The sequence below is a fragment of the Salvelinus fontinalis genome, chromosome 25 (genome assembly GCF_029448725.1).
Source record: "Salvelinus fontinalis isolate EN_2023a chromosome 25, ASM2944872v1, whole genome shotgun sequence".
NCBI classification, from domain to species: Eukaryota; Metazoa; Chordata; class Actinopteri; order Salmoniformes; family Salmonidae; genus Salvelinus; species Salvelinus fontinalis.
Genome location: NC_074689.1, coordinates 23847813 through 23863204, shown reverse-complemented (window position 1 = coordinate 23863204; position 15392 = coordinate 23847813). Strand labels below are relative to the sequence as shown.

Below are 15392 nucleotides of genomic sequence, written 5' to 3'. Positions count from 1 at the left end.
AAAATGTATATATATATTTTTTAAATTCTCAAAGCTGGACTGAAATGAGACGGCAGTCACGGACAACTTTAAAGTGAATAAATCAACACCAACTTTGATCAGAAGGAAATTTTATTAACCACATCTCATGGATGGGTAATAACTTTTTTTTTTGTAGTAACATAAAATGGCAAAAACCAACCGACCGCAACCACAGTCAAATAAAATCCTCTAGCTCCACGATTTAAACCTCTGTTGCATAGTTAAAATGATTTAAATAAATAAAAAGTCAGATTAGCCAAATGTCTGCACAACATCCAATACTAAACACTTACCCTACTATAGATCCCCCTTCTTGGTTCTGCTCTAATAGTGTTCATGTACACAGTTTGCCAGCTATCTACAACTAGATTTGAAATGTCCACGAGGATGTTGCTCTATGACAGTTACGGTTGGTTAGTTGGATCTGGTCAACAGATCTTATGGTCTCATATCCTGTAAAGACAATAGTCACCTCTCTTAGGACATTTTCACATGATCGTGTTCCTTGAGGGTTTGAGTGCCTGTTTCACACTAGATGTCAACAGAACACATCCTGGATGTCAGAACACATTCACACTAGATGTCAACAGAACACACCCCCCCCCCCCCCCCAAATCGTGGGTCCATACCAGGGTCTAGGAACTACTCAACCAATTGCCAGTCACATGGAGTCTTTACTATACACATCATGTAGAATGGTTGTCTTGTGAAATGTGTTATCTGAAATTAAATGCTTCCAGATTTATACATGAAATCATTTTTTTTTACCAATTTACAGAGTTGTACCTAATGCAGGACCAGTTGACCAATAACATTCTGCTTGTTTGAACAACTAGGCTACTGAAAGTAGTAAGATATGACAGCTGTGCTCCTAAGCAACTTTAACAAGCATTTCACCCGCAATAACATCCGCTAAATATGTCTATGTGAAAATAAAGCAGAGCCGATGCATCTGAGCTCCTAGAGTGTGCGGCTCTCCTTTATTTAAGTTTTCTACTCCGCTAGCCAGCACCTCGCCTAAATAGGTGTGCGTTTTTCTTTTTCTGCTAAATATGTGACCAATAACATTTGATTTGAAGAGTGCCGTTAGCGTTTGTGACTACCACTACATTTTCTAGAGATTTGTTGCAGCGCAGAAATTGAGAATCCGTCAATTCTACCAGAGTATGTCATTAGTCAACGCTTCCCATACACAGTGTCTTCAGAAAAGTATTCACACCCCTGGACTTTTTCCCCCAAAATTGTGTGTTACAGCCTGCATTTAAAATTCCTTAAATTGAGATTTGTCCCTGGTCTACACACAATAATCCCATAATGTCAAAGTGGAATTTAGGTTAAGAATATATTTGACAAATTCATTCAAAATGTGTCATGTCTTCAGTCAATAAATATTCAACCCCTTTGTTATGGCAAGCCTAAATAAGTTCAGGAGTCAAAATGTGCTTAAGTCACATAAATTGCATGGACACTCCACAGTAAGTGTATAACGTGATTTTTTAAATCATCTCTGTACCCCACACAAAATTATCTCTATAAGGTACTTTAGTCAAGCAGTGAATTTCAAACAGATTCAACCACAAAGACATTGAATATCCCTTTCAGCATGGTCAAGTTATTAATTAGGCTTTGGATGGTGTATCAATACACCCAGTCACTACAAAGATACAGGCGTCCTTCCTAACTCAGTTGTCGGAGAGGAAGGAAACCTCTCAGGGATTTCACCATAGTGACTTTAAAACAGTTACAGAGTTTAATGGCTGTGATAGGAGAATAGGAGATGATAGGAGAACTGAATATGGATCAACAACATTGTAGTAACTCCATAATACTAACCTAAAGGACAGAGTAGAAAGAAGGAAGCCTGTACAGAATACAAATATTCCAAAACATGCATCCTGTTTCCAACCAGGCACTAAAATAACACTGCAAAAAATGTGGCAAAGCAATTCACTTTTTGTCCTGAAAAAGTGTTTTGTATTGGATTTGCCCCAAACATCGCATTACTGAGTACCCCTCTCCATATCATCAAGCCTAGTGGTGGCTGTAGAATATTTTGTGTAGATCGTTGACACAAAAAAAAAGACAGATCATTTTAATCCCACTTTGTAACAACTACATGTGGAAAAAGACAGGGGGATGTGAATACTTCGAAGGTACAGTATACAATGTCCTTGAGCTCCTCAGTGAAACGTGATCCAGTTGCAACCTGCATGCATGCGGAACAAACGCATTGATTTGAGTTAATCCACATTCTGGTCGAGCTCCTTACTATACTAACTGAAGTCCAGATCTCTGAAAAACCATGGCTGAACCTCTGTGATGGTTAAAAAAAAAATCTGGCTTTGAGTGGAACTGGATTCTTAGAGAATATGGCGTTGGCATGTCTAGGGTGAAAGCTGTTACTGGCTGAAATTGTCACAATGGAAACCACATGACTTGGTCTCAATTTGGAGTCCGGCTGGTTGATTGGATTTCTTGCCGATCCAGAGGGATGAATCACCACAGTCCGCACAGTAGGAATACACGCGTCCATAATGTGAATAAACAAAAAAAATCTGCCTCTCCAAATTACCGCTCTCTCCAACGCACATAATAGGTCTGATAAATCCAGGTCCGTTTCCCTCCTTCATTGCGATCAGACTTCCTGCCCGGAGTGTTTATAGTCACAGGATTCAGGAGAAGACAAGCAGCCCAATTAGTGTGGACGCAAGTCAGCCTCCTAACAGAGTCTTTAACCATTTAAGCTATTTAAAACACCTCGTGTTTTAACTTCTCCAAGGTGGCTTTCAACTCCAATTTGCTGTCACTCGTGTACAGTTTTAGACAGTGTCTGTTCTTATGCCCTGGTCCTAGGTCAGCTTACTCTACCATAATGCTAAAATTATTCTGTTTGTCTAAAAGCAATGTGCTGGTCCTAGGTCAGCTTACTCTACCATAATGCTAAAATGATTCTGTTCGTCTAAAAGCAATGTGCTGATCTTGGGTCTCCATTGAAATTCCTCAGTTTAGTGTCATTTACAGGAGTCCGAGTGCCTCACTACAGATCAGGTCACAGACCATGCTCATCAAGATGGCACTGCCAGCAGAAAAAGACTGGTATATATAATTATACTTTTGTGTAAATTAGAAAGGATGAATGATTGTGAAAATACAAACCGTGGAGACATATTTAGCCGGTCTGTATCCAGGTCCTCAGGAAGGACAGTTTGTTCCTCTAGGTGGTTAGTTTCCTGTGACCTGTGACCTGGGTGACCACTTGGGCTGACAGTATAACAGTGGACACTGTGGCTGCCCCCTCCTGTCCTTGTCCGTTCTGCTGGTGATGTCACAACGAAGTAGAAGGAACGGAGGGAACGACGCTGAGACTTACTTCTTCTCTGGTGTCCGAAAAATCTGTTCGTAAGGCGGGGGTGGGTGGTTGCAGTACGAGGGCGGTGGAGGGTAGTCGTTCATCATATGGGCGGGGCCGGGCTGGATGGGGTAGACGGGGCTGAGGGGGGAAGTCATGACGCCGCCGGGGTCGCCATAGCCTACCATGCCAGGCTGCTGGGATACTGCATGGGGAGGACATAGAAACCACTGTTAATCAGAGTGCAAATTCAGGTCTGTGTGAGTCATGTGATTTGTTGATTCAAATAAAGTAGTTAAAAATGTTCCTCTTTCCGCCCTCTTCTAAACAGCTCAAGGGCCCCCCGTTAAGTGTTCTGAAACACAGGATGCAACATCAAATATTCATGACAAACATCCCAAAGTTTTAAAAATATTCTTAAGTATCAAAAGTATTAATCTTTTCAAATTCCTTTATATTAAGCAAACCAGACGGCACCATTTTCTTGTTTTTTTATTTACGGATATTCAGGGGCACACCAACATCGTTTACAAATGAAGCATGTGTGCTTAGTGAGTCTGCCAAATCAGAGGCAGTAGAGATGAGCTCTTGATAAGGGTGTGAATTAAACCATTTTCCTGTTCTGCTAAGCATTGGAAATGCAACGAATACTTTTTGGGTGTCAGCAAAAATGTATGGAGTAAAAAGTACATCATTTTCTTTAGGTATGTAGTGAAGTAAAAGTTATCAAAAATCTAAATAGTAAAGTACAGATACCCCTTAAAGCACTACCAAAGTAGTTTTTTTATTTTAAGTACTTTACACCACTGCCTAAATATATGATTTGGACCAAGAGCGGCTGCCTGGCTCTGCGTGTGTTTATCATCAGCAGCCATTTTAATTATCTCACTGCACCTGGAATAAACATAATTAGATCTGATTAAACCCCCCCCCCCCCCCCCCCCCTCCCTGCTGGGTATCTTATCTCCTGCAACACTGTGAAGGCCAGTAAAGCTGTCACTGCTGATAACACAGGGGGGTAAAATTGGCACTTTGAATCAAAATAACTTGTGATTCGGTCTCCTTCAGCGATGTCTTAATCAGAATGAAACCTGTTTGACAGATATCACCCTGCTCTAGAAATGTATTTCTGAATACTTTAACATAACGATACAGTATTTATAACCATTGCTAACCCCCAAGACAGTTATACTAGCCATACTCAAATGGCAGACCGCGGTTCTGGATTCAGACACGGAACGGGATCAATGTGGACTGCGGGTCCCGACGTTAAATCATATTTTTTAGGAACTCAGTCAGGTTTTCACATTTCTGTTGTTGACAGTTATAATAGTAAAAGGCACAAAGGTGCAATATGGGAAGTTTTCATCTCATGTCATTCACTGACAGACTTTGGCGAGATATTTATAACCTGTCAGAAATGCCCTGTTGATCAACTAGCCCATGTCAGCAAGATAGCTGGACAGCCTAATTTACTTATCTACATCTTGTAGTCAATCATGGCCAAATTACATGCTGCTGTATCGCCCAATCATGGGGCAGATGTAAGTCACGTGTTTTGCTGTCGGGTGCCGCCATGTGTTTGCTGGCGTATCACGTGACTTGTATCTGCTCTGTGATTGGATGATACAGACTGCAAGGTTAGTGAAGTTTTTGGGGCTCTTTGCACCAGAAACGGGCTAAAAATAACTTCAACACAGAGGTTGAAACCAAATACATCAACATATGAATTTGTCTTGCAATCTCAGAGAGAAAATAGAACATCTAGGTTGCACAGTAATATTGCTAACATTTATCACAATGGGGTTAAAAGAATTGAGAGTCCACTTCCTGGAACCGCTCGTCTATGCCGTCGACTCCCACTGACCTGGCGTGGATACAGGCTGCCTGGTAAAGGAGACGTTGAAGGCATGCTCGTCGCTGAGGGGCGAGGGGTGAATGCACCTGCGGAAGAAGATGCCCGCTCCGCAGCAGAATAGCACCCCCATCATCAGCATCAACCTGGAGAAAGGGGAGAGAAAGAGAGCAGTCAGAGTGGGACATGCATTGAAGTATGAAGTTAAACTGGCAGCCATTTTGTACTGTTTTGCTATGACTTTAGTCAACCTAGTAAGAAGGGAATATTTTATTAATGCAGTAGTGTTTCCAACCTCAAGAAAGCAATGACCTTTGGCTTTCACATGGAATTGTTTATTTAGGTCTGAAAAAATATATAATTTTCAACCCATATGATCTAGTACACAATAAAAGTAAAATAAAATTAGCTTTTCATACTTTACAGTGCATTGGGAAAGCATTCAGACCCCTTGACTTTTTCCACTTTGTTACGTTACAGCCTTATTCTAAAATGTATTCAAATAGTCCCCTCCCCCCCAACATCAATCTACACACAAAACCCCATAATGAGCAAAAAAAAACATTTTGACATTTTAGCAAATTTATTACAAAAAAATAAATAAAAACACAAACTTCAAATTTACATAAGTATTCAGACCCTTTACACAGTCCTTGGTTGATTACAGCCTTGAGTCTTCTTGGGTATGACACTACAAGCTTGGCACACCTGTATTCGGGGAGTTTCTCCCATTCTTCTCTGCAGATCCTCTCGAGCTCTGTCAGGTTGGATGGGGAGTGTCGCTGCACAGCTATTTTCAGGTCTCTCTGGAGCTGTTAGATCAGGTTCTAGTCAGGGCTCTGGCTGGGCCACTCAAAGACATTCAGAGACTTACCATGAAGCCACTCTTGCGTTGTCTTGGCTGTGTGCTTAGGGTCGTTGTCCTGTTGGAAGGTGAACCTTTGCCCCCAGTCTGAGGTCCTGAGCAGGTTTTCATCAAGGATCTCTGTACTTTGTTCTGTTATTCTTTCCCTCAACCATGACTAGACTCTCCCTCCACCGTGCTTCACAGACGGCGTCAAGTACTCCTCCAGCATCTTTTCAGCTTCTTTGTGATCTGAACACCTCAAACTTAGATTTGTCTGTCCATAACACTTTCCCAATCTTCCTCTGTCCAGTGTCTGTGTTCTTTTGCTAATCTTAATCTTTTCTTTTTATTGGCCAGTCTGAGATATGGCTTTTTCTTTGCAGCTCTGCCTAGAAGGCCAACATCCCGGAGTCGCCTCTTCACTGTGGACAATGAGATTGGTGTTTTGCGGGTACAATTTAATGAAGCTGCCAGTTGAGGACTTGTGAGGCATCTGTTTCTCAAACTAGACACACATTTTTTATTTTATTTGACCTTTATTTAACTAGGCAAGTCAGTTAAGAACAAATTCTTATTTTCAATGACAGCCTAGGAACAGTGGGTTAACTGCATTGTTCAGGGGCAGAACGACAGATTTGTACCTTGTCGGCTCGGGATTTTCTTTAAAAACAAGGACATTTCTAAGTGACCCCAAACTTTTGAACTGTAGTGTATATCTGACTAAAATGATCCATTCCACTGACTGCACTGGACTAGTGACGCAGGTATTTTGTTAAATTATATAGTTTCCAAGGAAAAAAATACTAGAACTTCCCAAATCAAAATGTCATGAGAACACATGTTGACTGATACCACACAGCCAGTCCTAATCATGTTGTTGACCGAGGAGAGTGATACCACACAGCCAGTCCTAATCATGTTGTTGACCGAGGAGAGTGATACCACACAGCCAGTCCTAATCATGTTGTTGACCGAGGAGAGTGATACCACGCAGCCAGTCCTAATCATGTTGTTGACCGAGGAGAGTGATACCACGCAGCCAGTCCTAATCATGTTTACTGATACCACACAGCCAGTCCTAATCATGTTGTTGACCGAGGAGAGTGATACCACGCAGCCAGTCCTAATCATGTTTACTGATACCACACAGCCAGTCCTAATCATGTTTACTGATACCACACAGCCAGTCCTAATCATGTTTACTGATACCACACAGCCAGTCCTAATCATGTTGTTGACCAAGGAGAGTGATACCACACAGCCAGTCCTAATCATGTTTACTGATACCACACAGCCAGTCCTAATCATGTTTACTGATACCACACAGCCAGTCCTAATCATGTTGTTGACCAAGGAGAGTGATACCACACAGCCAGTCCTAATCATGTTGTTGACCGAGGAGAGCGATACCACACAGCCAGTCCTAATCATGTTTACTGATACCACACAGCCAGTCCTAATCATGTTGTTGACTGAGGAGAGTGATACCACGCAGCCAGTCCTAATCATGTTGTTGACCGAGGAGAGTGATACCACACAGCCAGTCCTAATCATGTTGTTGACTGAGGAGAGTGATACCACACAGCCAGTCCTAATCATGTTGTTGACCTAGGAGAGTGATACCACACAGCCAGTCCTAATCATGTTGTTGACTGAGGAGAGTGATACCACGCAGCCAGTCCTAATCATGTTTACTGATACCACACAGCCAGTCCTAATCATGTTTACTGATACCACACAGCCAGTCCTAATCATGTTGTTGACCAAGGAGAGTGATACCACACAGCCAGTCCTAATCATGTTTTTGACCGAGGAGAGTGATACCACACAGCCAGTCCTAATCATGTTGTTGACCGAGGAGAGCGATACCACACAGCCAGTCCTAATCATGTTGTTGACTGAGGAGAGTGATACCACGCAGCCAGTCCTAATCATGTTTACTGATACCACACAGCCAGCCCTAATCATGTTGTTGACCAAGGAGAGTGATACCACGCAGCCAGTCCTAATCATGTTTACTGATACCACACAGCCAGCCCTAATCATGTTGTTGACCGAGGAGAGTGATACCACACAGCCAGTCCTAATCATGTTGTTGACTGAGGAGAGTGATACCACACAGCCAGTCCTAATCATGTTTACTGATACCACGCAGCCAGTCCTAATCATGTTTACTGATACCACACAGCCAGTCCTAATCATGTTTACTGATACCACACAGCCAGTCCTAATCATGTTTACTGATACCACACAGCCAGTCCTAATCATGTTGTTGACCGAGGAGAGTGATACCACGCAGCCAGTCCTAATCATGTTTACTGATACCACACAGCCAGTCCTAATCATGTTTACTGATACCACACAGCCAGTCCTAATCATGTTGTTGACTGAGGAGAGTGATACCACACAGCCAGTCCTAATCATGTTTACTGATACCACGCAGCCAGTCCTAATCACGTTTACTGATACCACACAGCCAGTCCTAATCATGTTGTTGACCAAGGAGAGTGATACCACACAGCCAGTCCTAATCATGTTGTTGACCGAGGAGAGTGATACCACACAGCCAGTCCTAATCATGTTTACTGATACCACACAGCCAGTCCTAATCATGTTTACTGATACCACACAGCCTGTCCTAATCATGTTTACTGATACCACACAGCCAGTCCTAATCATGTTGTTGACTGAGGAGAGTGATACCACGCAGCCAGTCCTAATCATGTTTACTGATACCACACAGCCAGTCCTAATCATGTTGTTGACTGAGGAGAGTGATACCACACAGCCAGTCCTAATCATGTTTACTGATACCACACAGCCAGTCCTAATCATGTTGTTGACCGAGGAGAGTGATACCACGCAGCCAGTCCTAATCATGTTTACTGATACCACACAGCCAGTCCTAATCACGTTTACTGATACCACACAGCCAGTCCTAATCATGTTGTTGACCGAGGAGAGTGATACCACACAGCCAGTCCTAATCATGTTGTTGACCGAGGAGAGTGATACCACACAGCCAGTCCTAATCATGTTTACTGATACCACGCAGCCAGTCCTAATCACGTTTACTGATACCACACAGCCAGTCCTAATCACGTTTACTGATACCACACAGCCAGTCCTAATCATGTTGTTGACCGAGGAGAGTGATACCACACAGCCAGTCCTAATCATGTTGTTGACCGAGGAGAGTGATACCACACAGCCAGTCCTAATCATGTTGTTGACCGAGGAGAGTGATACCACACAGCCAGTCCTAATCATGTTTACTGATACCACACAGCCAGTCCTAATCATGTTTACTGATACCACACAGCCAGTCCTAATCATGTTGTTGACCAAGGAGAGTGATACCACACAGCCAGTCCTAATCATGTTGTTGACCAAGGAGAGTGATACCACACAGCCAGTCCTAATCATGTTTACTGATACCACACAGCCAGTCCTAATCATGTTGTTGACCGAGGAGAGTTATACCACACAGCCAGTCCTAATCATGTTGTTGACCGAGGAGAGTGATACCACACAGCCAGTCCTAATCATGTTTACTGATACCACACAGCCAGTCCTAATCATGTTTACTGATACCACACAGCCAGTCCTAATCATGTTGTTGACCGAGGAGAGTGATACCACACAGCCAGTCCTAATCATGTTGTTGACCGAGGAGAGTGATACCACACAGCCAGTCCTAATCATGTTTACTGATACCACACAGCCAGTCCTAATCATGTTTACTGATACCACACAGCCAGTCCTAATCATGTTGTTGACTGAGGAGAGTGATACCACACAGCCAGTCCTAATCATGTTGTTGACCGAGGAGAGTGATACCACACAGCCAGTCCTAATCATGTTTACTGATACCACACAGCCAGTCCTAATCATGTTTACTGATACCACACAGCCAGTCCTAATCATGTTGTTGACCGAGGAGAGTGATACCACACAGCCAGTCCTAATCATGTTTACTGATACCATACAGCCAGTCCTAATCATGTTGTTGACCGAGGAGAGTGATACCACGCAGCCAGTCCTAATCATGTTTACTGATACCACACAGCCAGGCCTAATCATGTTGTTGACCGAGGAGAGTGAAACAAGAGTAAACAGCAACAAGTGATTATCATGTGTTACATTTGTCTTAGCCGTCTCACAGTACGGACTTTGCAATTTATTGCCCTGCCACATCTGCAGTCTTCATGCCTCCTTGCAGCATGCCTAAGGCACGTTCACACAGATGAGCAGGGACCCTGGGCATCCTTCTTATGGTGTTTTTCAGAGTCAGTAGAAAGGCATCTTTAGTGTCCTAAGTTTTCATAACTGTGACCTTAGTTGCCTACCGTCTGTAAGCTGTTAGTGTCTTAATGACCGTTCCACAGGTGCATGTTCATTAATTGTTTATGGGTCATTGAACAAGCATGGGAAACAGTTTTTAAACCCTTTACAATGAAGATCTGTGAAGTTATTTGGATTTTTACGAATTATCTTTGAAAGACCGGGTCCTGAAAAAGGGACGTTTCTTTTTTTGCTGAGTTTAGTTAAGTAAAGTTAAAACTTATTTTTTTTAAAGTATGGTTCCAATTCTTTTCCCACCGAATTTTTCCCCCATAGGGGATTTTAGAAACACTTAAAGGGCTGTGTTGTGTAGGCTTACCCTGGTGTGACATTTTGATAACCGTGTTAATCTCAGACAAGGTGACTTATCAATATATTTGCCTGTATTTACCCCCCCCATATTTAAATGCTAATTATCTGCTAATGTGGCTGTCATAAAGAACTACAAATGCCATGATCTCTACGAGACTGACGAATCGAGACAAATGTAATAAATCTCTGGATTAACTATCTAATGTTAGCTAAATTTAGTAATGAATAAATTGGCTACATTTCTTGTGCAAGTTTTAAATTGACACAATACCTGTTAGCAAAGGTGTCAGCTAGAGATGACATGCAGGAAGGAGCTTGCAGGGATTTGTAGCTTTGCATGATGTCAACGTTGATGCTCATTAGCATTTTGGAATGTGAGAGTAAACAACGACTAATATATTGATAAAAGTCATAAATGTCAGAGAAAGAGATTTACATGGTTATCAAAACGTCACGCCAGGGTAAGCCTAAACCTGCGATAGTCATGACAGACGGACCAGGTGAATCCAGGAGAAAGCTATGATCCCTTATTGATGTCAAATCAAATCAAATTTTATTTGTCACATACACATGGTTAGCAGATGTTAATGCGAGTGTAGCGAAATGCTTGTGCTTCTAGTTCCGACAATGCAGTAATAACCAACAAGTAATCTAACCTAACAATTCCACAACTACTACCTTATACACACACGTGTAAAGGGATAAAGAATATGTACATGAAGATATATGAATGAGTGATGGTACAGAACGGCATAGGCAAGATGCAGTAGATGGTATAGAGTACAGTATATACATATGAGATGAGTAATGTAGGGTATATAAACATAAAGTGGCATAGTTTAAAGTGGCTAGTGATAGATGTATTACATAAAGATGGCAAGATGCAGTAGATGATATAGAGTACAGTATATACATATACATATGAGGTGAGATGAGTAATGTAGGGTATGTAAACATTATATTAAGTGGCATTGTTTAAAGTGGCTAGTGATACATTTTTACATAATTTCCATCAATTCCCATTATTAAAGTGGCTGGAGTTGAGTCAGTATGTTGGCAGCGGCCACTAAATGTTAGTGGTGTCTGTTTAACAGTCTGATGGCCTTGATAGAAGCTGTTTTTCAGTCTCTCGGTCCCTGCTTTGATGCACCTGTACTGACCTTGCCTTCTGGATGATAGCGGGGTGAACAGGCAGTGGCTCGGGTGGTTGTTGTCCTTGATGATCTTTATGGCCTTCCTGTGACATCGGGTGGTGTAGGTGTCCTGGATGGCAGGTAGTTTGCCCCCGGTGATGCGTTGTGCAGACCTCACTACCCTCTGGAGAGTCTTACGGTTGTGGGCGGAGCAGTAGCCGTACCAGGCGGTAATACAGCCCGACAGGATGCTCTCGATTGTGCATCTGTAGAAGTTTGTGAATGCTTTTGGTGAAAAGCCGAATTTCTTCAGCCTCCTGAGGTTGAAGAGGCGCTGCTGCGCCTTCTTCACAACGCTATCTGTGTGGGTGGACCAATTCAGTTTGTCCGTGATATGTACACCGAGGAACTTAAAACTTTCCACTTTCTCCACTACTGTCCCGTCGATGTGGATAGGGGGGTGCTCCCTCTGCTGTTTCCTGAAGTCCACAATAATTTTCTTTGTTTTGTTGACGTTGAGTGTGAGGTTATTTTCCTGACACCACACTGAGGGCCCTCACCTCCTCCCTGTAGGCCGTCTCGTCGTTGTTTGTAATCAAGCCTACCACTGTAGTGTCGTCCGCATACTTGATGATTGAGTTGGAGGCGTGCATGGCCACGCAGTCGTGGGTGAACAGGGAGTACAGGAGAGGGCTCAGAACGCACCCTTGTGGGGCCCCAGTGTTGAGGATCAGTGGGGTGGAGATGTTGTTACCTACCCTCACCACCTGGGGGCGGCCCGTCAGGAAGTCCAGGACCCAGTTGCACAGGGTGGGGTCGAGACCCAGGGTCTCGAGCTTGATGACGAGTTTGGAGGGTACTATGGTGTTAAATGCTGAGCTGTAGTCGATGAACAGCATTCTCACATAGGTATTCCTCTTGTCCAGATGCGTTAGGGCAGTGTGCAGTGTGGTTGCGATTGCGTCGTCTGTGGACCTATTGGGTCGATAAGCAAATTGGAGTGGGTCTAGGGTGTCAGGTAGGGTGGAGGTGATATGGTCCTTGACTAGTCTCTCAAAGCACTTCATGATGACGGAAGTGAGTGCTACGGGGCGTTAGTCGTTTAGCTCAGTTACCTTAGCTTTCTTGGGAACAGGAACAATGGTAGCCCTCTTGAAGCATGTGGCAACAGCAGCCCGGGATAAGGATTGATTGAATATGTCCTTAAACACACCAGCCAGCTGGTCTGCGCATGCTCTGAGGACGCGGCTGGGAATGCCGTCTGGGCCTGCAGCCTTGCGAGGGTTAACACGTTTAAATGTTTTACTCACCTCGGCTGCAGTGAAGGAGAGCCCACAGGTTTTGGTAGCGGGCCGTGTCACTGGCACTGTATTGTCCTCAAAGCGAGAAAAAAAGTTATTTAGTCTGTCTGGGAGCAAGACATCCTGGTCCGCGACGGGGCTGGTTTTCTTTTTGTAATCCGTGATTGACTGTAGACCCTGCCACATACCTCTTGTGTCTGAGCTGTTGAATTGCGACTCTACTTTGTCTCTATACTGGCACTTAGCTTGTTTGATTGCCTTGCGGAGGGAATAGCTACACTGTTTGTATTCGGTCATGTTTCCGGTCACCTTGCCCTGGTTAAAAGCAGTGGTTCGCGCTTTCAGTTTCACGCGAATGCTGCCATCAATCCATGGTTTCTGGTTTGGGAATGTTTTAATCGTTGCTGTGGGTACGACATCGTCAATGCACTTTCTAATGTCTTGAAGCGTGGAGTCAGATTGGTCGGACCAGCGTTGAACAGACCTGAGCGCGGGAGCTTGCTGTTTTAGTTTCTGTTTGTAGGCTGGAAGCAACAAAATGGAGTCGTGGTCAGCTTTTCCAAAACGAGGGCGGGGGAGGGCCTTATATGCGTCGCGGAAGTTAGTATAACAATGATCCAAGGTTTTACCAGCCCTGGTAGCACAATCGATATGCTGATAGAATTTAGGGAGTTTTGTTTTCAGATTAGCCTTGTTAAAATCCCCAGCTACGATGAATGCATCCTCAGGGTGTGTGGTTTCCAGTTTACAAAGAGTCAGATAAAGTTCGTTCAGGGCCATCGATGTGTCTGCTTGGGGGGGAATATATATGGCTGTGATTATAATCGAAGAGAATTCCCTTGGTAGATAATGCGGTCGACATTTGATTGTGAGGAATTCTAAATCAGGTGAACAGAATGACTTGAGTTCCTGTATGTTGTTATGATCACACCACGTCTCGTTAATCATAAGGCATACACCCCCGCCCCTCTTCTTACCAGAAATATGTTTGTTTCTGTCGGCGCGATGCGTGAAGAAACCAGCTGGCTGCACCGACTCCGTTAGCGTCTCTCGAGTGAGCCATGTTTCCGTGAAGCAAAGAACGTTACAGTCTCTGATGTCTCTCTGGAATGTTACCCTTGCTCGGATTTCATCAACCTTGTTGTCAAGAGACTGGACATTGGCGAGTAGTATGCTAGGGAGTGGAGCGCGATGTGCCCGTCTCCGAAGCCTCACCAGAAGACCGCTTCGTTTGCCCCTTTTACGGTGTCGTTGTTTAGGGTCGCCGGCTGGGATCAGATCCATTGTATTGGATGGAAGGCAAAACACAGGATCCGCTTCGGGAGAGTCATATTCCTGGTTGTAATGATGGTGAGTTGACGTTGCTCTTATATTCAGTAGTTCCTCCCGACTGTATGTAATGAAACCTAAGATTATCTGGGGTACCAATGTAAGAAATAACACATTAAAAAAACAAAATACTGCATAGTTTCCTAGGAACGCGAAGCGAGGCGGCCATCTCTGTCGGCGCCGGAAGTCACTTGTTAAATCCACTTCAATCAGTGGAGATGAAGAATTGTTAAACCAAGAGACAATTGAGACATGGATTGTGTATGTGTGCAATTAAGAGGGTGAATGGGCAAGACAAAATATTGCAGTATCTTTGAACGGGGTACGGTAGTAGGTGCCAGGCGCACCGGTTTGTGTGTGTCAAGATCTACCATGCTGCTGGGTGTTTCACACTCAGTTTCCCTGTGTGTATCAGGAATGGTCCAAAGGACATCCAGCCAATTTCACACAACTGTGGGAAGCATTGGAGTCAAAATGGGCCAGCATCCCTGTGGAATGTGACACCTTGTAGAGTCCATGCCTCGACGAATTGAGGCTGTTCTGAGGTCAAAATGGGGGTGCAACTCAATATTAGGAAGGTGTTCCTAATGTTTTGTACACATTGTCTATTGGGATGATGCGCTTTGATGTCTTGAAGTTGGGTAGTATTTTCCCCCCAGCAACTTACAGGTGCAAATACTGTCTTCTCCTGTGGAAATGTTGCATTCGGTCTTGTATGAATCGACAGTAAATAAAGCGGCTCCAAACGTCGCCCCATTTTCAACTGAGCTCGTACCACCGGGAGAGTAGTCATGGCGTGTGCCTTATTTGCGTCAATGATTTGTTTACCACCAGATTGAGGAACGGTTGCCAGTCAGAGAGGTGACTCGTGAATGACCTGGACATGGTATTTATGTTCCAA

The 15392-nt window shown here is 43.7% G+C and overlaps 1 protein-coding gene across 1 annotated transcript in view; it reads right to left on the bottom strand.

The window, feature by feature from the left end:
* Window positions 1-623: 623 nt before the first annotated feature.
* LOC129823003 (vesicular, overexpressed in cancer, prosurvival protein 1-like) overlaps window positions 624-15392 on the bottom strand; it is a 57833-nt gene continuing 43064 nt past the window's right edge. The window contains exons 4-5 of the mRNA XM_055881654.1: window positions 5238-5371; window positions 624-3575 (exon numbers count right to left, since the gene is read on the bottom strand). Of these exons, the coding sequence (XP_055737629.1) occupies window positions 3388-3575; window positions 5238-5371 (322 nt within the window). The 3' untranslated portion in view covers window positions 624-3387. The remainder of the gene's footprint in view (window positions 3576-5237; window positions 5372-15392) is intronic.